At 42.7% G+C, this 25802-nt stretch overlaps 1 protein-coding gene across 3 annotated transcripts in view; it reads left to right on the top strand.

Annotated features, from left to right (window-relative positions):
- The first annotated feature begins 893 nt into the window (after positions 1-893).
- The window catches only part of HDHD2 (haloacid dehalogenase like hydrolase domain containing 2), a 39821-nt gene continuing 14912 nt past the window's right edge, over positions 894-25802 (top strand). Inside the window, exons 1-5 of one of the 3 annotated variants that reach the window (XM_056543633.1) lie at positions 5011-5145; positions 10188-10345; positions 12627-12728; positions 13666-13874; positions 23167-23251. In XM_056543633.1, coding sequence (XP_056399608.1) covers positions 12628-12728; positions 13666-13874; positions 23167-23251 — 395 coding nt within the window. In that variant the 5' untranslated portion in view covers positions 5011-5145; positions 10188-10345; position 12627. Of the gene's footprint in view, positions 1004-5006; positions 5146-10187; positions 10346-12626; positions 12729-13665; positions 13875-23166; positions 23252-25802 lie in introns of those variants that run through there. The other 2 variants (XM_056543640.1, XM_056543624.1) reach the window with 2 other exon arrangements.

Here is a 25802-nt window from a genome sequence, read left to right as displayed (position 1 = left end):
GTATTTTCTGCAGCAAAACTCAGCACAGAAAATACATAGTGTGAATGGACCCTAATGCTGACCAGGCTTTGTAGGGCTGTCTCTTCCATACAGGCAATATGTTCAGGTGAAAATTTGTCGTAAACCAATGTCCATGGAGGAGAGAAGAAGCACATGCAGCATTAGGGAGCTGCTAGCCATCTTGGACAGCTCTGCCTGAAATAGAAAATCTATGTAGATAAACAAAAAAAACTAAAAAATTTATATAAAAAATATATATATATATATATATATATATATATATATATATATACACACACAAAATCATAGAATATTTCAGAATCTTGTAATACCTTGTGTCTACTAAATGCTGTTAGCAAGATTTTGCAAGTCATATATAATATATATTATAATATATATAATAAATGTATATTTATATTATAATATATATATGTGTGTGTTTATTGATTGATCAGTCATGTGGGCATTGTGATGGTTCCGAGTCTAAGTCAGTCCAACATTTGCTCCTTCTATGGTTGGTGAATTGCTTATACAGAGCGTTCATAGAGTTGATTTCCACATTACGGCAGTAAAACCTCTTTTTTGTATTATACCCTGTTTTTATATGTAGATCCCGGGGGAAGAAAAAATAAATAAAAATGCCTCTCAAAAACAAAATTTTTTGGATTATTTAAAATAAATTATATAAAAAAAATAGCTCCTGAAAACATCCAAAGACAATGAGGGAGATTTATCAAAAACTGAAGAGGAAGAGTGGTGCAGTTGCCCATAGCAACCAATCAGATCGCTTCTTTCATTTTAAAGAGGCCTATGAAAAATAAAATAAGCAATCTGATTGGTTGCTATGGGCAACTGCACCCCTCTTCCTCTGCACAGGTTTTGATAAATCTCCCTCAATGAGTGAACACGGTGCAGATCTGAGGACTGAAAAGGGTTAGGGGTTAGCCAGGATAAAAAAAAAAAAGCTGATTTCTTCCAAAAACAGCACCACCCCTGTCTTCAGGTCAGCCGTTGGCTGTCCGGGCATGCTGGGAGTTGTAGTTTTGCAACAGCTGGAGGCACCCTTGGTGGTAAACATTGCAGTAGCAACTTGGCCCAGTTCACGTGTTGTCCAGAGGAAAGCCATGTTGTTTGTGTAAAGAGGCCAGATATGTCCACTGAAAATTGTCATTCCCAGAATTCATGGGAATGAGGCTTCTGGTGAGGTAAAAAGTGCATAAAAGCTTCAGAAGGAAGTGTCACAGTAACATCTTAAAGATACCAAGACCCAAGGTTTCCAGCAGAACATTGCCCATCACACTGTCGCCTTCAGCATGTCTTTCTTCCATAGTACATCCGGGTACCATCTCCTGTACAGGTAAGTGACGCACACACACTTGGCCGTCCACCAGACTAGGTCACCTTCTTCCATTACTTAGTAGTCTAGTTCTGATGCTCACATCTATTGTAGACATTTCTAGAGTTGAGCATGGGTGCTCGAACCAATCTTTGGGGCCCCATACCCCCTTAAGGACACAGGGCATTCCTGTACGTCCTAAGTCCTCTCCCTTTCTAAAGACGTGTGGCCCGCATCATAACCACGGCTGGGACCCATGACTAATAGTGCGCGGTACTGATCGCGGTGCCGCATGCTATTAACCCTTTAGACTAAAGTGAAAGTAAACTACCCCCGGCTAGCTCAGTGAGCTGTTTGGGAACGCCGTGGCGAAATCGCGGCATCCCGAACAGCTAGAGGACACGTGGAGGGCCCCTACTTTCCTCCTGGTGTCCGATCTAGGCATGAGCAGTCAAGCGGCAGAATAGCGGTCCACAATAGCGTATTTTTGGTCACTTTTTATATCATGAAAAAATTAATAAAAAACGATCGAAAAGTCCAATCAATACAAAAATGGTACAGCTAAAAACTTCAGATCACGGCGCAAAAAATGAGCCCTCATACCGCCCCATACGCAGAAAAATAAAAAGTTATAGGGGTCAGAAGATGACAATTTTAAACGTATACATTTTCCTGCATGTAGTTATGATTTTTTCCAGAAGTGATACAAAATCAAACCTATATAAGTAGGGTATCATTTTAATTGTATGGACCTACAGAATAATGATAAGGTGTCATTTTTACCGAAAAATGTACTACGTGGAAACGGAAGCCCCCAAAAATTACAATATGATGTTTTTTCTTCAATTTTGTGGCACAATGATTTTTTTTCCCATTTCATCGTAGATTTTTGGGTAAAATTACTGACGTCATTACAAAGTAGAATTGGTGGCGCAAAAAATAAGCATCATATGGATTTTTAGATGCAAAGTTGAAAGCGTTATGATTTTTTAAAGGTTTGGAGGAAAAAATGTAAGTGCAAAAACAGAAAAAAAAACAGATCCTTAAAGGGGTACTCCGGAGCTTAGACATCTTATCCCCTATCCAAAGGATAGGGGATAAGATGCCTGATCGCGGGGGTCCCGCCGCTGGGGACCCCCATGATCTTGCACGCAGCACCCCAGTTAAAATCAGTCCCCGGAGCGTCTTCGCTCCGGGTCTGATTACCGGCGACCACAGGGCAGGCAGCGTGTGACGTCACACCTCCGCCCCTCAATGCAAGCCTATGGGAGGGGGCGTGACAGCTGTTACGCCCCCTCCCATATGCTTGCAGGAAGATATGGCTTTATTCACATCAACGAGGCAACAGGTACAGGGAGGAAGTGACACGTTTCGGTCAGGTGCTGAACTGAGCTGGAGTTCTTCTCTTTTGATTTAATAGAATAGACAAAATGTATTATCATATTATATTACAAGCTATTAGGTGTAGTAAAGGAAAGCTGTCATCAGTTTCACCAGCACTAACCTGTTGGTACACACATGTAGTGCAGCTGTCACTGATGACAACCATACTTACCTGTCCCCGCTCAGTGCTCCGGTTCTTCCGCTATCTTCTGCCGTATACTCTGTTCCGGGGCCGACATGAAGCATGGGCGGAGCTTCCTGACGTCATTGCTGCTGTTTGCTAACAGTGGGACCCAGCTAGCAAACAGCAGCAGTGAAATCTGGAAGCTCCGCCTATGCTCCAAATCAGCCCCGGAACAGAGTATACGGCAGAAGATAGCGGGAGAACCGGATCAGGACCAGGTAAGTATGGTTGTCTTCAGTGTCACCTGCACTACCTGTCTGTACCGACAGGTTAGTGCAGGTGACACTAATGACAGATTTCCTTTAAAGGGGTACTCCGCTCGTAGCATCTTATCCCCTATACATTTTATGGTAAAATAAAAAGGTGTCATTACAAAGTACAATTGGCCCGCACAAAACAAGCCTTCATATGGGTCTGTAGGTGAAAAAAGAAAAGAGATATGGATTTTAAAAAGCAGAAAGAAAAAAACGAAAACGCAAAAAGGAAAATGGGCAATGTCCTTAGGCGTTACATTTCCACCATAAATAATACGTTTATTGTGAAATACATTTAGTGGGAAAATGAAAAGTGTCAGTACAATTGGTTGCGCAAAAAAAAACAAGCTCTTATATGGGTCTGTAGATGGTAAAATAAAAAAGCAATGTGTCTTAACCCTTTAACGACGCAGGATGTATATTTACGTCCTGCGCCGACTCCCGCGATATGAAGCATCACATTGCGTCGGTCCCGGCGCTCATCAACGGCCGGGACCCGCGGCTAATACCACACATCGCCGATCGCGGCAATGTGCGGTATTAACCCTTTAGAAGCGGCGGTCAAAGCTGAAAGTATCCCGGCTAGTCAGTCAGGCTGTTCGGGACCGCCGCTGTGAAATCGCGGCGTCCCGAACAGCTTGCAGGACACCGGGAGGGCCCTTACCTGCCTCCTCGGTGTCCGATCGACGAATGACTGCTCCGTGCCTGAGATCCAGGCAGGAGCAGTCAAGCGCCGATAACGCTGATCACAGGCGTGTTAAAAAAAAAGTAAAAAAAACGTGTTAATAAAGGTCATTTAACCCCTTCCCTAATAAAAGTTTGAATCACCCCCCTTTTCCCATAAAAAAAAATAAAACAGTGTAAATAAAAATAAACATATGTGGTATCGCGGCGTGCGTAAATGTCCGAACTATAAAAATATATTGTTAATTAAACCGCACAGTCAATGGCGTACGCGCAAAAAAATTCCAAAGTCCAAAAAAGCGTATTTTGGTCACTTTTTATACCATTAAAAAATGAATAAAAAGTGATCAAAAAGTCCGATCAAAACAAATATCGTACGGATAAAAACTTCAGATCACGGCGCAAAAAATTAGCCCTCATACCGCCTTGTACGTGGAAAAATAAAAAAGTTATAGGGGTCAGAAGAGGACATTTTTAAACGTATAGATTTTCCTGCATGTAGTTATGATTTTTTCCAGAAGTGCGACAAAATCAAACCTATATAAGTAGGGTATCATTTTAACCGTATGGACCTACAGAATAATGATAAGGTGTAATTTTTACCGAAATATGCACTGCGTAGAAATGGAAGCCCCCAAAAGTTACAAAATGGCGTTTTTTCTTCGATTTTGTCGCACAATGATTTATTTTTTCCGTTTCGTCGTGAATTTTTGGGTAAAATGACTGATGTCACTGCAAAGTAGAATTGGTGACGCAAAAAATAAGCCATAATATGGATTTTTAGGTGGAAAATTGAAAGGGTTATGATTTTTAAAAGGTAAGGAGGAAAAAACGAAAGTGCAAAAACGGAAAAACCCTGAGTCCTTAAAGGGTTAAAAGGCGAGGAAGAAAAAACGAAAGTGCAAGAATGAACATTGGCCGTTTCCCTTAGGGGTTAAAACGTATACATTAAATGGAAAAGAAAACACAGTGTGAACCTGCCCTAAGGTGACCATGGTAACGTAACCACCAACAAGGTGTTAAACTACAATACCCAGAATTCCTTGGAAAATAGGCTGGTAATTTATATACCTACACTGGTCTCCCTGCTGCTCTATGCGTTCCACTTGCCTGCACAGTAATAACGGCAGCAGTGAGGCGCGGAACGCACTGACTGAACGCAAGTCCAGGGGGCCTTATCAAATGTAGGTGCCCCAAGTATTGCCTGTCTGAAGCAAACGATAAATTACTGCTAAAACACTACCGGCTTTACTGAGGACACCTATGAGCTGTCTGCGCACCGACTCATAGCTGCTGGTTAGGAGGTAAGAGGCAGTGTATACATGTGTTTCATAGAGTTCCAGGTCCATGCATTCACATTTCACTGCTAATTATTCATATGAAGTGCATTTGCTTCTTACATTAAAAAAAAAAGATGTGGGAAGGGATATACAGGCTTTAAAATGCAGCAAGTACCTAACTGGGGGGTTGTGACAGCATGCTGGGACTTGTAGTTCTGTCTACCTTGCAAGTCCCCTAGGCTGCATGAAGCTCCCACTGCCTTAAAAACGGTTTTAAGGAGTCGTGGAACCAGGGCATAAGTCAGTGTTTGCCAAGCAGGGTGCCTCCAGCTGTTGCAAACTACAACTCCCAGCATGCCCGGTTAGCCTTCGGCCGTCCAGGCATGCTGGGAGTTGTAGTTTTGTATCAGCTGGGGCACTCTGATTGGAAAACGCTGGCATAAGTATCCATGACCTAAAGTAACATCACAGGAAAAAAGGGTATGCAAACTTGCACAACCAGTTACTCCAATACAGTTATAATGTAAAAAAGAAAAATAATCTAATAAAACAAGTTTGCAAACAATTTTGAATATTACTGAATAAATGTGAATATCTACTGAATATTTCAATAGTGTATGCAGCTTCTGTGCAGATCTGTGTGTTTCCACGGATACAGACAACATACCCACAAACACTGTTATATGTACAGTGGTCCCTCAAGTTACAATATTAATCGGTTCCTGGACGATCATTGTATGTTGAAACCATCGGATGTTGAGACCAGAACTCTATGGAAACCTGGTTATTGGTTCTGAAGCCACAAAATGTCATCCAAAAATAGGAAAAAGTGAGGATTTAAGATAAATAAGTAGATGACTAATATAGATAAAGCAAATCCTTACATATAACAGTTAGAAAGATCTGCTGGGAGCTGTAATCACTGTCTATTTCAGTGATTCCCAAAGAGGGTGCCTCCAGCTGTTGCAAAACTACAACTCCCAGCATGCCCGGACAGCCGCAGGCTGTCCGGGCATGCTGGAAGTTGTAGTTTTGCAACCGCTGGAGGCACCCTCTTTGGGAAACACTGGTCTATGTAGAGGACAGAAGCTTCTTCAGGGTCCTGTACAGAACACACAGTGTCCTAAAAATAGTAAAATGAATCCGCCCTCACCTGGTGTCCAAAGGAGCAGCTAACCCTGGTACAAGTAAAGAGTACAGAACATGTAATACCTCCCTGTACTGTAGGGGGCGCTACCAGACACCAGTCAGTACATGCACTTTAGGAATACAGGGGTTTTACCAGTGAAATATCCATTCTGATTGGTCTGTTCTTCCAGCCATTCACTTGATTCACAGATTCCACAGCATTGTATGTTGAAGTCTGGTTTCAAGTTAGGCTGGGTTCACACTACGTTTTTCAACTACAGTTCCCGCATACGTTTTCTATCAAAAACCGTATGGGGAAAAAACGGATGGAACAGTATGGGAAAAAGTAAACCGTATGGGTTTTTAAACAGTATACTGTTTTTAAAAGTGCATACTGTTCCGTCCGTTTTTGTAGAAAAAAAACCCATACGTTTTTGAAAATTTTGTCCATTTTTTATGGGAGGGGTCTTGGGTGGGGACTTTAGGATTCAAATGCGCATGTGCAAAGTAAAAACGTATACGTTTTTCCCGTATGGAACCGTATACATGTGCGTTTCCCATTGACGTCCATGTTAAAAAAAAACTTATGCGGTTGCAGTACGGTTTTTAAACCGGAGACAAAATCGTGGTCAACCACAGTTTTGACTCCGGTTTAAAAACCGTACTGCAACCGCATAAGTTTTTTTTAACATGGACGTCAATGGGAAACGCACATGTATACGGTTCCATACGGGAAAAACGTATACGTTTTTACTTTGCACATGCGCATTTGAATACTAAAGTCCCCACCCAAGACCCCTCCCATTAAAAATGGACAAAAATTTCAAAAACGTATGGGTTTTTTTTCTGTAAAAACTGACGGAACTGTATGCACTTTTAAAAACAGTATACTGTTTAAAAACCCATACGGTTTACTTTTTCCCATACTGTTCCATCCGTTTTTCCCCATACGGTTTTTGATAGAAAACGTATGCGGGAACCGTAGTTGAAAAACGTAGTGTGAACCCAGCCTTACAATGGTCCAGAAAAGACCATTGTATTTTGAAACTATTGTATGTTGAGGCCATTGTAAGTTGAGGGATCACTGTACTGTGCGGCCCTGTGGCTGCATAGAAGACTATGTTTCCACAAAACCTATTATTTTTATTTCCCCCCCCCCCCCCCCCACTCATATAAGTCTATGGGAGTAAAACCGCCAAGATTCAGAGGAAACTGCCCCCGCCATAGTGTCAGCATGCTTCTATAGAAAACTACCGCTGAGCCCAATCCTCTCCACTAAAGTTGAGGGAAAAAATGTAAGGGAGGTAAACAGCAAGTGGGTTTGGCGTTTCATATTTCCCTATTGACTTGGTGCTAAAATCAAATCTTTGCGTCTCCGGCAAAAAAACCAAAAACAAACAAAAAACGTTGTATGGCAAATGTGGCCTTTTTTTACACTTTTGCAAAAAAAAAAAAAATAATTTATATCAATGCTCCGCTTTCAATATCTGGTATAATCCTTAGCTGTGATTGGTTGCTATGGGCAACACCAGAATTTTTTTATTTATTATTATTTTTTTTTTAAAGGGGTATTCCAGGCAAAAACTTTTTTTTTTTTTTATATATATCAACTGGCTCCGGAAAGTTAAACAGATTAGTAAATAACTTCTATTAAAAAATCTTAATCCTTCCAATAGTTATTAGCTTCTGAAGTTGAGTTGCTGTTTTCTGTCTAACTGCTTTCTGATGACTCACGTCCCAGGAGCTGTCCAGCTCCTATGGGGATATTCTCCCATCATGCACAGCTCCCGGGACGTGACATCATTATTGAGCAGTTAGACAGAAAACTTCAGAAGCTAATAACTATTGGAAGGATTAAGATTTTTTAATAGAAGTAATTTACAAATCTGTTTAACTTTCCGGAGCCAGTTGATATATATATAAAAAAAAAAAAAAAAAAAAAAAAGGTTTTTGCCTGGAATACCCCTTTAAGTATTCAAGCAATGAATGAGATTTTCAGCTCACCCTCAATGGCCCCAGAGCGCACGGACTGTGCAAGGCAGCACCACTTCAATAAGAGCAAAGAATGGAATGTCCAGCACAGATGGTCGTGCAAAAGATGAAATTCTTTATTGATAAAAAGCCATGACATGAGCGAAGGTAACGCGTTTCAGGTGCTAACGCACCTGAAATGCGTTACCTTCGCTCCTGTCATGGCTTTTTATCAATAAAGAATTTCATCTTTTGCACGACCATCTGCGCTGGACATTCCATTCTTTCCTTTTTTTTTTTTTTTTTTTTTTTTTTTTTTTAGTTTTCATAGTACAGCTCCAGTAATGGCTCAGGCAGTAGGATAAAGGTTTAAATTTTCGCTCTCCCACCTGAGCCATCCAAGTGCAAAACTATGGCAATTAATCTACGGATTTGGCGGGAAAGACTTTCATTGGACCTGCACAAAATCCATGGACTGAGCTCTGTAGTCTCACGTGGGTCTTTGGTCGGGGCGGCGTAAAAATCTTCGAAAATATCCTGCCGCCCGGGCCATCACTGGAGTTACACTTTAAGGGCAATTAAAGTGTGAACTGAAACTAAAAGCAAAATGTAAAACAAAAAAAAGTAAACGAAAAATAGGAAATTATATTTATTTTTCCCTTTTCTGACAATTTCATCCTAAAAGCATTTAAAAAAAAAAAAAACAGCCAATAATAGTGCCCAATAACAGTGACAGCTAAAGGACTCCCAGGTGTCGACGGGTAAGGGGAAAATACCCATGATCCATATTTAGTACCAATATAGAAGCTGCCAAGTGTAGAGATGATGTAAATGGCCCCAAATGTCTATAACAATTACAGATATAAACTGAATGTAAACTAAGGGTGCTTTCACACCACGTTTTGTACTTACGGTTCCCGAATACGGCTGGGAGGAGGGGGGCGGGGCTTAATTGCGGCACCCGCACTCAGCCGTATTCGGGAACCGTATTTAATGCATGTCTATGAGCCAACCGGAGTGAACCGCTGCCTCTGGTCGGCTCCGTTTTCGTCCGTATGCGGCTTCCCGACCGTAGGCAAAAACGCGGTTGACCACGTTTTTGCCTGCGGTCGGGAAACCACATACGGACGAAAACGCAGCCGACCGGAGGCTGCGGTTCACTCCGATCGGCTCATAGACATGCATTAAATACGGTTCCCGAATACGGCTTAGTGTGGGCGCCGCAATTAAGCCCCGCCCCCACCTCCTCCCAGCCATATTCGGGAACCGTAAGTACAAAACGTGGCGTGAAAGCACCCTAAGAGACATGTTCCTATTAAAGGGGTACTCTGGTGGAAAACTTTATATTTTTAAATCAACGGGTGCCAGAAAGTTAAACAGATTTGTAAATTACTTCTATTAAAAAATCTTAATCCTTCCAGTACTTATTAGCGGCTGTATTTTTGGATTTCATTTCTGTCTATCCATAGTGCTCTCTGCTGACACCTCTGTCCATGTCAGGAACTGTGCAGAGCAGGAGAAAATCCCCATAGCAAACATATGCTGCTCTGGACAGTTTTCCACCGGAGTACCCCTTTAAATCTGATGGGGGGGGGGGGGGGGGGAATAATCTCTTTTTTTTGGGACATTGTTGGGTGTCCAGGCCTGCTGGGAATTGTAGTTTTGTAACAGCTGGAGGTCCCCTGATTAGGAAACACTGCTATAGAGTAACATTGCATGTGATGGTGCGGTGCGGTTTTTGCACACAGACTGGTCTGTTCCTAGAATGTTGCAGATTTACCATATGCTGCACATGTGGCGGGCTTATCATCGGCGTGGACAAGAAATACAATCTTCACCTTGAAATCGTAGCTGATGTCTTTGCAGATAAGTCGGAATATTTTGCAAACTTGTCATGACAGCCGATGGCTCGTAGCTTAACCCTTTGTTCTCCTCATTAACCATGTTAACTGGTGCCATCTCTCAAGGACATACGATGCAGACAGATAACCATTGCTGATAAGATAATCTCAGGAATCTCACAGTCCAGAGAACCTCGGAAAGGTTTCCTATGTGAACAACATTGGAATGAGGAAACAACGGAACCATTGCCATAAGCCATTCTTCCAGTCCTCCCTTTATGCAGGTACACTAACCATGCATGTATTCTCAATGAGAGAGAGAGGGCAGTAAGCTGCTGCCAGACACCTCTGTTTCCTCCAGTCTCACTATAAGGTGTAGAAATTCAGATTTTAATTTAGGCCAAAGATTTAGGTCCGGCTCTGGCTGTGGATTATCTCTCCGAGAACAGAAGGGTCAGATGAGTAAAATGAGACATGTCCCCATACAAATTAGACAGTCGTCAGGACCACGTTTGGGCAATTTATTATTATTATTATTATTATTTAATTATAATTTTTTTTTTAAAGGGGTATTCCAGGCAAAAACTTTTTTTTATATATCAACTGGCTCCGGAAAGTTAAACAGATTTGTAAATTACTTCTATTAAAAAATCTTAATCCTTCCAATAGTTATTAGCTTCTGAAGTTGAGTTGCTGTTTTCTGTCTAACTGCTTTCTGATGACTCACGTCCCGGGAGCTGTCCAGCTCCTATGGGGATATTCTCCCATCATGCACAGCTCCCGGGACGTGACATCATCATTGAGCAGTTAGACAGAAAACTTCAGAAGCTAATAACTATTGGAAGGATTAAGATTTTTTAATAGAAGTCATTTACAAATCTGTTTAACTTTCCGGAGCCAGTTGATATATATAAAAAAATAGTTTTTTTTGCCTGGAATACCCCTTTAATGTCTTAAAGGGTACTTGTCGTTTTTAGAAAAAACTCTTCATGCATCATAGGGCAGAGCTTTCCATACTTTTCATGTTGGTGACACCCTTTTTAGACGCGCATAGTTTTTGACACGTCTCACCGTAGCGCCAATTGCATGTATCACACTGTATCCCCCCTGATCCCCCGTTCCATTTCAATCAATCCCCCCTCCCCCCATTTATCACCCCCTGTACCAGACTCAGCCACATGCCTCCCTCCTAGATGTTTCTATTAATTGGTTGGGGTCTGGACACACAAACCCTAATTGATAAAAACTTTTGACATGTTCTTAGGAGACCGGTGCACTTTAAGGAGATTTATCCAGACCAACATCTTACAGGTCAGTCTAAATCAGCGGTCTTCAAACTGTGGCCCTCCAGATGTTGCAAAACTACAACTCCCAGCATGCCCGGACAGCCAACGGCTGTCCGGGCATGCTGGGAGTTGTAGTTTTGCAACATCTGGAGGGCCACAGTTTGAAGACCACTGGTCTAAATGAATCCCCAGTCGCACACAGACTTGCACCTTTACATAAATCCCTTCATAACACAGGTTGTAATCTCCGTCAGCTGGAGCTCTAAACCATGATAAATTTGGAAAGCCGGGGCAGCATTCATACAGCACTGCACAAAAGTGAGAAATTTTGCGCTCATCTGGTGCAATTCTGCAAATGTGTTTTTTTTTTTTATTTAATTTTTTTATTTTTTTACACCATGCGCACAATGATAAATGTCCACCTAAGTTTTATATTAGAACCTCTTATACTTGGATATAAGGCACATTAATAGGGAGTGTTCACACAATGTTTGGGCTACACTTCACCGGTATGCCATTGTGCATGGTGGTGGGTCCGTTCACTTTAATGCACTGAATGTAGCCTACTAGCGACCACGTTTTGTCCCAGTGTGCCTAACTTTAAAGGGGTTCTCCACCATAAGGTGATTTTAGTATGTACCTGGCAGACAGTAATGGACATACTTAGGAAGGATCTGCGCTTGTCTTGGGGATAAATGGCTATGTTGTAAGATTACCAGGACACTGTGGCTAGCTTTTTGTGAACTGGTATGTACTGTTTGACTTTTCTTCTTTTGCCTACAAATCCCATAATTCCATTTTCCTCCCTCCCACCCATTGAAGCATAAATGAGCTGCATCCATTCAAAAGACCTGTGGTTTTCAATCAGGGTGCCTACAGCTGTTGCATTAGTTGCAGATTGATCTCTCTCCCACCAAGCGATCGCTCCACCCATTGAAGCAGACAGGCTCCCTGTTATCAGCTGACTAGTGAGTCAGGTCTCGGCTGCATTGCAACCTGGGAAAAATCTGACACAACAGTCATTTTGTATGCTGGTAAAAATAAATATTGTGGTGAGTGCATCTTTTCTCTTTATGGACACATTCACATTGCGTTATGTGCACTATGGTAGGCACCATCTTAAGTCTAGTAATGAATCGTGTTTGAGGTCTGGCCAGAGTACGGCACAAGAGGGGGGCTTCCGTCACGTCTTACCAGCGGTGCTAAGCACAACTGTATCTGCCTTGTACCAATGGTATTTATTATATTAAGACTAAATATGTTCCTTAATTTGTTCCAGAATGGCCGCTCGGCGTGCCCTTAAGGCTGTGCTGGTGGATCTGAGTGGCACTCTCCATGTCGAGGACACTGCTATACCTGGGGCTCAGGAGGCTCTGAAGAGGTAAGGTGGTGATTAATTCGTTATCATACTTACTTTTAGATTTATTATGTTTTCTTCTCCGATCATGTCCAAAGTTACTTTCAGAATTAAAGGGGTATTCCAGGCCAAAACTTTTTTTTAAATATATCAACTGGCTCCGGAAAGTTAAACAGATTTGTAAATTACTTCTATTAAAAAATCTTAATCCTTCCAATAGTTATTAGCTTCTGAAGTTTTCTGTCTAGCTGCTCAATGATGATGTCACGTCCCGGGAGCTGTGCATGATGGGAGAATATCCCCATAGGAACTGCACAGCTCCCGGGACGTGAGTCATCAGAGAGCAGTTAGACAGAAAACAACAACTCAACTTCAGAAGCTAATAACTATTGGAAGGATTAAGATTTTTTAATAGAAGTAATTCACAAATCTGTTGAACTTTCCAGAGCCAGTTGATGTATAATAAAAAAAAAAAAAAAAAAAAAAAGTTTTGCCTGGAATACCCCTTTAAGCGTTGGTTTCTAGTTCCAAGCTAGCAATGTATGGTGGGAGCTTAGATGTGATGCCTGACTGATGCCACCATGGTCTATGTGGGGCTGGTGCTCCACAGACTTGTAAATGCACTCAGCTCCATATGGATTATGACTATGTTAGTTTTTTTTTATAGAGGCTGCAGGTCCCTCTCAAAGGGGTTGTGCACGATTAGAAAAACGGTGCTGCATTCTTCTAAAAACAAGGCCACACCTGTCTGCAGGTTGTTTGTGGTATTGCACCTCATCCAATTTACTTTATTGGAACTGAGCTGCTATACCACACACAAACTGTGGATACATGTGGCGCTGTTTCTGAAAGAAAGCAGCCATCTTTTTAGAAACCAGTGCAACCTCTTTAAAGAGAAATTGTAAACGAAAACAAATCAGCAGATGCCGCAGGGTGACTCACTATGTGTTTTCTGCTTTAGATTGCGCGATGCTCCGGTTGCCATACGGTTTGTCACCAATACGACCAAAGAGTGTAAGAGGACTCTGCTGGAGAGATTGAGGAGGCTGCAGTTTGATATCAGTGAAGACGAGATCTTCACATCTCTGACTGCCGCCAGGAACCTGCTGGAGCAGAAAAATGTCCGTCCCATGCTGCTAGTGGACAATAGTGCTCTGCCGGACTTTGAAGGTAAAGGATTGTTCAGCCTTTTCTTTGGGCCCTTTTAGATGGGCCAATGGGTGCAGGATTAGGAGCGTCGATCTCTGTGATCGTTCAGTCTTTTAAATCCAACAGCGTTGCAGAATGGAGCCTTGTCATAAAGCAATTTGTTAAAGGAAATCTGTCACCAGTGTCGCCTGCACTAACCTGTTGGTACAGACTGGTAGTGCAGGTGACACTGATGACAATGGTTCTTACCTTGTCCCGTTCCGTGTAGTCGTTCCCCGGTAATTTTCTTTGGTATCTTCAGCTTCGTTCCGGCTTGGAGCATGGGCGGAGCTTAGTGACATCACTGCTGCTGTTCTCTAGCAGCGGGACCCAGCAGAGAAGCAGCAGCGGTGATGTCACTAAGCTCCGCCCATGCTCCAAGCCGGGCCCGGAGCTGAAGATACCAAAGATTATTACCGGGGAACGACTGCATGGAACGGGACAAGGTAAAAACCGTTGTCATCAGTGTCAGCTGCACTACCTGTCTGTACCGATAGGTTAGTGCAGGTGACACTGATGACAGAATCCTTTAAATTTTCACCTACGTTTTTAGTTGGATTGAGATCCGTACTGCTTGTAGCCATGTCTTGGAGCCGATATGCCTTTCCTAAAGCCAAGCTTAAAGGGGTATTCCAGGCCAAAACTTTTTTTTATATATCAACTGGCTCCGGAAAGTTAAACAGATTTGTAAATTACTTCTATTAAAAAATCTTAATCCTTCCAATAGTTATTAGCTTCTGAAGTTTTCTGTCTAACAGCTCAATAATGATGTCACGTCCCGGGAGCTGTGCATGATGGGAGAATATCCACATAGGAACTGCACAGCTCCCGGGACGTGAGTCATCAGAGAGCAGTTAGGCAGAAAACAACAACTCAACTTCAGAAGCTAATAACTATTGGAAGGATTAAGATTTTTAATAGAAGTAATTTACAAATCTGTTTTAACTTTCCGGAGCCAGTTGATATATAAAAAAAAGTTTTGGCCTGGAATACCCCTTTAATGTTTTTTGCCCTTATTTATACATGCACCATATGTTACTTACAGCTGACTGAGAACAACCAACATCTTTTTCAACACTCTATTAAGTTTCCATTAATAGAACTGGTATCTCTCTTGTTGGGGCCAGGTTTTCCTTCCACTAGCCTAGTCCCACAGCTGGGTAAGTTCCGTAAGTTTTTTTTATTTTTTTTTACCTTTTACCTGTCGAATACTTTGCACTTTTAGACTTCAAGGTGATTTGGTATTTTTTTTTCCTATACAGTGATCCCTCAACATACAATAGTTTCAACATACAATGGTCTTTTCTGTACCATTGTAACTTGAAACCAGAACCAGGCTTAAAGGGGTACTCCTGTGCTTACACATCTTATCCCCTATCCAAAGGATAGGGGATAAGATGCCTGATCGCGGGAGTCCCGCAGCTGGGGACGCCCGCGATCATGCACGCGGCACCCCGTTTGTAATCAGTCCCCGGAGCCGCAGGGTCGGCGGCGTGTGACGTCACGCCTCCGCACCCCTGTGACGTCACGCTCCGCCCCTCAATGCAAGCCTACGGGAGGGGGCGTGATACCTAGATTGTCCAGATCTGTGAAACGTGTCAATGACTGGAAGAACTGACCAATCAGAATGGGCATTCACTGGTAAACACCTGTGTTACTGAAGCGTATGCACTGAATTCCTGTCTGGTAGCGCCCCTACAGTACAGGGAGGTATTACATGTTCTGTACTCTTTACCTGTACCAGGGTTAGCTGCTCCTTAGGACACCAGGTGAGGGCGGCTCCATGTTACTTTTTTAGGACATTGTGTGTTCTGTACAGGACCCTGAAGAAGCTCCTGTCCTCTACATAGACAGTGATTACAGCTCCCAGCAGATCTTTATTACTTTTATATGTAAGGACTTGCTTTATCTGTATTAGTTATCTACTTATTTTTCTTTTCTTCAGAACCAATTACCAGGTTTTCATAGAGTTAGGGTTTCAACATACAATAGTCGTCCTGGAACCAAATAATATTGTAACTTGAGGGACCACTGTACTTGATCTGCAATAACATTATAGTAATGTGGTGGATTAACTCATCGTTCTTGTACATAATGTATATACTGAAGCATAGAGAAATAAATCAGACAGAGCCATTGTGCTTTAGCGTTCCCTGTGTGCTGTCCACAGGGCTTCATTTCAAATCGTTCAAGCTTATATCACCTTTGTCATTAATATAAGTTCCCACCCCCTGCTAGGGGATGTTCTAGCAATTAGGGAGTATGTAAATATCATGAGGAATGTGCCTTGTCCTCATGGCACTCCACTTCCTGTAACTGTTTCACAAGTCTCTTTTGTTCAGTCTTCACACGATGGTGGGGGCCAAGATACCGGAAGGAGCAGAGGGGGAAAACAGATGGGGAAGGGGCCTCCTAAATGAATCATTTTTTTACATGGAAGGAAACCATAGAAACATCTATTACAGTAACACAATAATAGTTATAACACAAGTAATAAAATAATATAAAACTAAAATAAACAGAAACACAGCCGCACATCCACCATTTCTATTTTGATCTACTTGCTTCTCAGCATAATTTCAAAAACTATAATTGAAATGTATACTAATAATAACAGGTTGTTAGTATACATTTTGAACAAAAAGTCCCACTTGCCACATCAAGGCCACCCAAGTCATAGTGGGTCCCTAACATAACACTGGGCGGCTGGGTGGCGATCACTACCTCTGCGACACCAAACCCACCGGGGGAATGTCCCAGTGGCCAGACAGCCCCACTGCTGCCCGACCAAGCCTCCTCACCACCCCACAGACAAAGCATCACAGCAACAATGGCCACCACAGAGAACCACAGCAATGTGAACGCTAGAGATGAGAGAACTTACAGTAAATTTGATTCGTCAAGAACTTATCGGCTCGGCAGTTGATGACTTATCCTGCATAAATTAGTTCAGCTTTCAGGTGCTCCCGTGGGCTGGAAAAGGTGGATACAGTCCTAGGAGACTCTTTCCTAGGAATGTATCCACCTTTTCCAGCCCACGGGGGCACCTGAAGGCTGAACTAATTTACACAGGATAAGTCATCAACTGCCGAGCCGAGAAGTTCTTGACGAATCAAATTTACTGTAAATTCGCTCATCTCTAGTGAACACCTACCATGTGCTCCCTGCCAGAGGGCTTAGAGAATGCTAGGAGGAAACCCATATGCAGTCTCCTGCTAATAAAATAAAATAATAATAATAATATCCGTTCATAAGTTTCAGGGATGTGTCCTGATGCTACTAAATGATATGTCTGTAATTTTTGTATTTGTTATTAAAGGGGTACTTCGGTGGAAATTTTTTTTTCAAATCAACTGGTGCCAGAAAGTTTAACAGATTTGTAAATTACTTCTATATAAAAATCCTAATCCTGTCAGTACTTATCAGCTGCTGTACAGAGGAAGTTGTATAGTTCTTTTCTGTCTGACCACAGTGCTCTCTGCTACCACATCTGTCCGTGTCAGAAACTGTCCAGAGTACAAGCAAATCCCCATAGCAAACATATCCTGCTCCTGACATGTACAGAGTTGGCAGCAGAGAGCAGTGTGGTCAGACTGGAAAGAACTACACAATTCCTCTGGAGCATACAGCAGCTGATAAGTACTGGAAGGATTAAGATTTTTCACCTAGAAGTCATTTACAAATCTGTTTAACTTTTTGGCACTAGTTGATTTAAAAAAAAAAAAAAAAAATTCCGCCAATGTAACCCCTTTAACCTCTTAAGGAAATGTACGTCCTGAAGCGGTGGTACTTAACACACCAGGACGTACATTTACGTCCTGCACATGGCGCGACCACCAGACCGATATCATCAGCCAGTGACCCGCCAGTAATGGTGGACATCAGAGATCGTGGTGATGTCCGCCATTAACCCCTCAGATGCCGTGATCAATACAGATCACAGCATATGTGGCAATGCGGGTGTTATATTGGATGATCGGATCGCCCTCGACACTGCCGCAGTGATCCGATTATCCAAAATGGCGGCTGGAGGTCCCCTCACCTGCCTCTGCCTCTCACCTGGGGTCTTGCTGTGGTCTGACATCGAGCAGACCAGAGAAGAAGATTGCCGATAATTATAATCAGCATAGCAATGAACAAATGATTGCTATGAATAGTCCTCTATGGGGACATAAAAAGTGTAAAAAGATTTAAATAAAAAATACCCGAACTAGCAAAATATCATGTAAATGATCCCATACGGTGAACGGCGTAAGCGTGGAAAAAAATTGTCCAAAATTGCTGCTTTTTGGTCTCATTACATTGCCAAAAAAATTAATAAAAAGTCATATGTACACAAAAGTGGTACTAAAAAAACCTACAGGTCATGGTGCAAAAAATGAACCCTCACACATCCCCGGAAAAATTTTATAGGTGGTCAAAATAGGGCAAATTTAAACATACTTATTTAGTAAAAAAAAGTTTGAGAATTTTTTAAAGCAGCACAATAATAGAAAAGTATGTAATCATGGGAATCATTTTAATCTTATTGACGCACAGAGTACATTTTTACTGTAGATTGTACAGCGTGGAAAGGAACCCCATACCCCCCCCCCCCCCCAAAAAAAAAAAAAAATTAGCAAAATTACAGTTTTCATTTAAATTTCCCCACACAAATATACATTTTTTGGGTTGGCCGTACAATTTATGGTAAAATGAGTGATGTCATTACAAAATTGGTTTGTGCAAAAAACAAGCCCTTATATGGGTCTGTGGATGGAAATATAAAAGAGTTATGAATTTTAGAAGGCGAGGAGGAAAAAATTAAAACGCAAAAATAAAATTGGCCTGGTCCTTAAAGGGGTAGTCCAGTGGTGAAAAACTTATCCCCTATCCTAAGGATAGGGGATAAGTTTGAGATCGCAAGGGGTCCGACCGCTGGGGCCCCCTGCGATCTCTCTGTACGAGGGCCAGGCTCTCCGGCCAGATAGCGGGTGTCGACCCCCGCACGAAGCGGTGGCTGACACGCCCCCTTAATACATCGCTATGGCAGAGCCGGAAATTGCGGAAGGCAGCACTCCGGCTCTGCCATAGAGTTGTATTGAGGGGGCGTGTCGGCCGCTGCTTCGTGCGGGGGTCGACACGCCCCCTTCGCGCGGGCTGCCGGGGCCCCGTACAGGAGATCGCGGGGGGGCCCCAGCGGTCGGACCCCTTCGATCTGCAACTTATCCCCTATCCTTAGAAATCCGAAGAAAATCCCCATAGCAAATATATGCTGCTCTCTACAGTTCCTAAAATGGACAGCAGAGGTCAGCAGAGAGCACTGTGGCCATGACATCAGAGGAAATGCATTTCTTTTTGGATTTCTCTTTAGAATACAGCCCCTAAAAAGTACTGGAAGGATTAAGATTTTTAATAGAAGTGATTTACAAATCTGTTTAACTTTCTGACACCGGTTGATTTAAAAAAAAAAAAAAAAGTTTTCCACGGGAGTACCCCTTTAAGGGGTTAAGTAAAATAGCTGGGTGACTATCCTCATGGGGGTGCTCATAATATTTGTATCTGTTTCCGGTAAAGGTGGATCACAACAAATGTTGCTGCCATTGCTGCTTCCCTTTCCCTTCTGAGACAGCCTTAGGCCTCCAGCTGTTGCTAAACCACAATTTCCAGCATGCCTGAATAGCCAAAGGCTGTCCGGGCATGCTGAGAGTTGTAGTTTTGCATCAGCTGGAGGCACACTGGTTGGGAAATACTGGCTACGTCTATCACCACCCACATGTGACTTTCTTTGTATTTTACATGTACACTTACTGCCTAGCCTATGAGTATACAGTACTAGCAATGCCTGACTAGGTCCAGTGATACTCCTGTATGTTCAGTTTTCACTTTCCCCTTGGTTTTCTCATTTACAAATAAATACAAACCTGGATTACAGTCTTACACCTCGGTCATCTTTTCATGTATGGTCTGGCGTAGATGTGGGCGGTATGACCAAATATGTGTATCGCGGTATTTTTCTAACTTATGGCGATTCCACGGTATATAACGGTATTTATGTCACCGCCACTCCCCAAATCATGTGACCCGCCAGCGCTGTTCTGCCCCCCCCCCCCCCCCAATTAATGATCAGCCCAGCGGGGTACTACTCACATGTGTCACCCGCAAGCACTGCCCTCCTCCTTTGTTGGGGGCCGCTGGCGCTGGAACTCTATACTGTACGCCAGTGGTCTCCAACCTGCGGACCTCCAGTTGTTGCATACTGGAGCCAACGGCTGTCCGGCATGTTGGGAGTTGTAGTTTTGCAACAGCTGGAGGTCCACAGTTTGGAGACCACTAGAGGTGAACTGATGTATGGGGTATGGGAAAAATTCATATCGTGCAGCCCAAAAATTTCGGGATTCGGTATGAACCAATATACCGCCCAGCTCTAGTCTGGCGGTACAATTTATTCTTCTGTTCTTGTTTCACATTCTCATTCTTAGAGGTCAGGGATCTATGGATCATACTGGACTATGTAGAGTTACATTCACTTGTAAACTCTTTCCAGATTCTAAACTAGATTATATGTATATTTGTAATATACATTGGTTAAAACATTTGTACATTTTGGGATGAAAAAAAATGATGTACACTTATTACCACTAGGGTTCCCTCCACTGTCCAGAACACTGTCTTGTCCCTGCAACAATTGCCTGTTTGTCTCAGCTGGGACAAAATACAGGAAGTGTGGGCGGGACAAGCAGGACTCTGTGCAGACTACTGGGTTATCAATCGCCCTGCTGGTCAGAGACACAATGTTACCACATACACACCATAGGATGGAGAGTCCAATGCATTATTATCCCCCTGGAGCAGATACCGGCAAAACAAGGCGGAGCCAGGACCGCTTGCAATTGTGTGGTTTCAATGGACAGCAATGCATTTCAGAGTGAAATCCGCCAAAAGAATGAACATGGAGTCTTGGGTGCGGAATCTTCACCGTGGAATTTCCGTATTGTGAATGGTGCAGCAGAATCCCATTGAGAACACCGTATTTTTCAAGCGAATTCCGCTCAGAATATCTGAAGTGTGAATGGGACCTTAGGGGTCCAATTCCATTAGAACTGTGGCCGCAGTGAGATCTGGTTGGTTGCCCCAATCGAGTGTTCAGCTCTTCCATACGCACTTCCATACATACAGTCCTCCCATATACCTTGGACTTTCCCTCACTATAACTTGCAGCAATGCATTTTACTGTGTATAGATTGAACAATATTGGGGGACTATGATATGTTAAAGGGGTACACCGGTGCAATTTTTTTTTTCTATTCAGCTGGTGACAGGTTAACCAGATTTGTAAATTACTTGTATTAAAAAATCTTAATCCTTCCAGTACTTATCAGCTGCTGTATGCTCCAGAGGAAGTTGTGTAGTTCTTTTCAGTCTGACGACACTGCTCTCTGCTGACACCTCTGTCCTTGTCAGGAACTGTACAGAGCAGGAATACATCCCCATAGCAAACCTCTACTGCTCTGGACAGTTCCTGACATGGACAGAGGTGTCAGCAGAGAACACTGGAAAGACTGCTCAGACTGGAAAGAACTGCCAACTTCCTCTGTAGTATACAGCAGATACAGCAGCTGATAAGTACTGGAAGGATTAAGATTTTTAAATAGAAGTCATTTACTAATCTCTTTAACTTTCTGGCACCAGTAGATAAAAAAAAAAAAATGTTTTCCACCGGAGTACCCCTTTAAATGTTTTAGGGCTATTGTGCATATATGTATCATATTTTATCCAATACTTATTTGTTGGCTATCTGGAAAATTCAGTGCATAGCAGTACTACTTTTCCATCAGATTATACAGGTGACTGATATATGTAGGATATACTGATCATACGATATATTTTGTTGCTGTTGTATGTAGGATATACTGATCATACGGTATATTTTGTTGCGGTTGTATGTAGGATATACTGATCAGATGGTATATATTGTTGTATGTAGGATATACTGATCAGACAGTATATTTTGTTGCGGTTGTATGTAGGATATACTGATCATACGGTATATTTTGTTGTATGTAGGATATACTGATTAGACGGTATATTTTGTTGCGGTTGTATGTAGGATATACTGATCATACGGTATATTTTGTTGTATGTAGGATATACTGATTAGACGGTATATTTTGTTGTATGTAGGATATACTGATCAGACTGTATATTTTGTTGCTGTTGTATGTAGGATTTACTGATCATACGGTATATTTTGTTGCGGTTGTATGTAGGATTTACTGATCATACGGTATATTTTGTTGTTGTTGTATGTAGGATTTACTGATCAGACGGTATATTTTGTTGCGGTTGTATGTAGGATATACTGCTCATACGGTATATTTTGTTGCGGTTGTATGTAGTATATACTGATCATACGGTATATTTTGTTGTATGTAGGATTTACTGATCATACGGTATATTTTGTTGCGGTTGTATGTAGGATATACTGATCAGACGGTATATTTTGTTGCGGTTGTATGTAGGATATACTGCTCATACGGTATATTTTGTTGCGGTTGTATGTAGGATATACTGCTCATACGGTATATTTTGTTGTATGTAGGATTTACTGATCATACGGTATATTTTGTTGCGGTTGTATGTAGGATATACTGATCAGACGGTATATTTTGTTGCGGTTGTATGTAGGATATACTGCTCATACGGTATATTTTGTTGCGGTTGTATGTAGGATATACTGCTCATACGGTATATTTTGTTGCGGTTGTTGTATGTAGGATTTACTGCTCATACAGTATATTTTTCTGCTGTTGTATGTAGGATTTACTAATGCGATTCTTTGTGATTGGATCCTCACTTTGTTCTGTCGGCTGCTACTGTTTACACAGCGGAATTTCCAAGCAGAATTCGGTGGAAAAATTCAGGTCGGAAATTCAATTTTTTTGTTCCCATTGTTTCACACAGCGGGATGTTTCCGCTGCAGAAATCCTGATTTTGGCCTCTGCATTTCTGTGAAATCTAATGAAAAAAAAAACAGTTTAGAGACAGAAAAAGGTTACAGAAAGTTTGCGGCATCTGTCAGCCGGTAATGTAATGGCCGCTGTACGGATATAATGGAACAGAGGACAAGGTATTTTAATACCGGTGCGAGAATTAAAGGTTTTTTTGCATTGATGAGAATTTTCTCCTTGGGCTTTGTATTGAAGCATGACTAAATTATAGACACGACGTACAATTCAATTATGGCAGAGTCTTCCGGCTGTGACCTCTCTCTCTTTTTTTCTTCCGCTCGTAGGAATCGCCACCGACAGTCCCAACGCGGTGCTGATAGGATTAGCTCCAGAACACTTCAACTACCAAAGCATGAATCAGGCCTTCAGGTGAGTCCTGGCCTGATTGCGTTTTATGGCTCGTGTAATTGGCTGGTTACTTCTTAACAGACGGATTAATCCTTCTTCCTCCGGAGGGACCTCGCTAACGTACGGAAAGCGGCTCCATCCGCACCGCGACTTTAATAAGGAACACACATAAAGACATGCAGGGCCGTGCCCCAATTATCTGTCAGCTGTACAGACATGTTACTTCATTTTTAAAATTTTTTTTTTTTTTTAACTTAAAGGGGTATTCCGGGGAAAAACATTTTATCCCCTATCCAAAGGATAGGGGATAAGATGTCTGATCGCGGGGGGCCCGCTGCTGAGACCCCCCGCGATCTCTGTCACCCCCCCTTCCATAGACATGAATGGAGGGGTGTGGCATCACGTCCCCAGTCCCGGAAACCCAGAGGTTTCCGAAACTGGAGATTCAGAACCCCCATAGAATGCGGGTGCTGCAGGGAGATCGCGGGGGGGGGGGGGGGGTCTCAGCACCGGGCCCCCCCGCGATCAGACATCTTATCCCCTATCCTTTGGATAGGAGATAAAATGTTTTTGCCCTGGAATACCCCTTTAAAGGAGACAGATGTAGCAGAGCTGGGTTTGTCATTGAGCCATTTTAAAATGGGTTGTGCAGGATTAAAGAAATGCAGCACCTTTCCTGTCTTAGGTTGCGTGCAGTATTGCAGCCCAGTCCCGTTCACTTCAATGGAGCCATGGTGCTACTCCAGACGCAACCTGTGGACAGGAGTGGTGCTGTTTTTGCAAGAAAGATATTTCTGTCACGGAAATTTGGATGCCCGTGTCCACAGAAAGAATAAACCTGTTTATGAGACGACGCGTTCCAGTGCGGTCCTTGAGTCTCTGAAATGTCCGCACTGAGATTTTCCCTGCGGACATTCCGTAGTGTGAACATAGCCTCAGTGTAGTAGAACTGAGTGTGTCTTTGGGCATAGCATCCCATAATATCTTGATGTGTTTATTATCTGTTAGCTTCAATTAAACATATAGCATTCTCTTAAAGGGGTACCCCGGCCCTAAGACATCTTATTCCCTATCCAAAGGATAGGGGGATAAGATGTCTGATCGCAGGGGTCCTGACGTTGGGACATCACACAGGGGCAGTCGTGACGTCATGATACTCAGACCCCGTGGTCGTGAGGCTTCAGACTCCAAGCCTCCCACTTACACAAGTGGGTGCTGCATGAGAGATTGCGGGGGCCCCAGTGATCAAACAACTTATCCCCTATCCTTTGGATAGGGGATAAGAGGTCTTAGGGCTGAAGTACCCCTTTAAAGGCATATTTCGGGATTTTTTTTTTCTTTATCTTTTGAGCCCATGAGGCAGTATAATATACTTCTATTACCTTTGTGCGCCGCTTTGTCCAGCTTTCATGCACTGGATCTGTACCCACAAGTGCTTTTATTTTACTGTTGTCCTTTTCCAGCATTCCATACAGCCAGAGGCAATGGCCATCATTTACTATTGCAAAGCCGACATGTTTTGTCTGCGCTAGAATTTGTGCCAAAATAAAAAAAAAAAAAAAAAACTACTAACTCTCCACTTTACTAAGAAGACCCGAAAAAAGGGGGCGTGATCACGGAAAAGGGGCATGTCCCCGACATTTTCACAAAAACCGAACATATTTACTAAAGTTTCCACAGAAAATGTGGTGGATTTCGGCTGAGGAAAACCAGACAGATCAGATCGTCTGTAAAAAAAAAAAAATGTAGGGAAACTTTAGTAAATACCGTGGAAAAAAAATTGTAGGTAATTAAAGGGGTACTCATGCGCTTAGACATCTTATCCCCTATCTGGGTCTGATTACCGGCGACCACGGGGCAGGCGGCGTGTGACGTCACGCTCCGCCCCTCAATGCAAGCCTATGGGAGGGGGCGTGACAGCTGTCACGCCCTCTCCCATAGGCTTGCATTGAGGGGCGCAGCGTGACGTCACACGCCGCCGGCCCCGTGGTCACCGATTATCAGACCCGGAGCGAACATGCTCCGGGGACTGATTTTAACTGGGGTGCTGCGTGGTCTCCAGGGGGTGTGGCTATGCTGCAGTTGGTGCGTGGATAGCATTACTACAATAAATCCCTTCCACCCTGCTATTCATCCACCCACTGCAGCATAGCCACACACCCTGGAGACCATGTGACTTATGACATATTGTCTTTGGCTGTATGGAATGCTGAGAAAAGGTCAGAGACAACAGTAACGAGTAACAGACCCTGCTCGATCAAAACTTTTGACTTTTTTTTTTTTTTTTTAAAGTGATCCCCCCCCCCCTCATTTTAGTCTTCAAGTGTATTTTTAAGCCTTGTGTTGTGTGAACACAGCCTAAGGGTGGATTCATATGCAGCCAACACACTTATGTATGAATGGGACAGTCTCAGAAATTTCTGCAACAAAATGTGTGAACCCTTACTGATGTAGTGGTACATGTACCCTCTGCTCGTCCCTAATACGTGACATCTGGCTATTGCCGTGACCTGAATGCAGAACAAATCACTGCCTGAGGCAAATACAACATACAAGAACATGGCTGCATAGG

This window comes from Hyla sarda, chromosome 1 (assembly GCF_029499605.1).
Source record: "Hyla sarda isolate aHylSar1 chromosome 1, aHylSar1.hap1, whole genome shotgun sequence".
Classification (NCBI taxonomy): domain Eukaryota; kingdom Metazoa; phylum Chordata; class Amphibia; order Anura; family Hylidae; genus Hyla; species Hyla sarda.
Note: the sequence above shows the minus strand (reverse complement) of the source record. Positions and strands in the feature narration are given on the sequence as shown.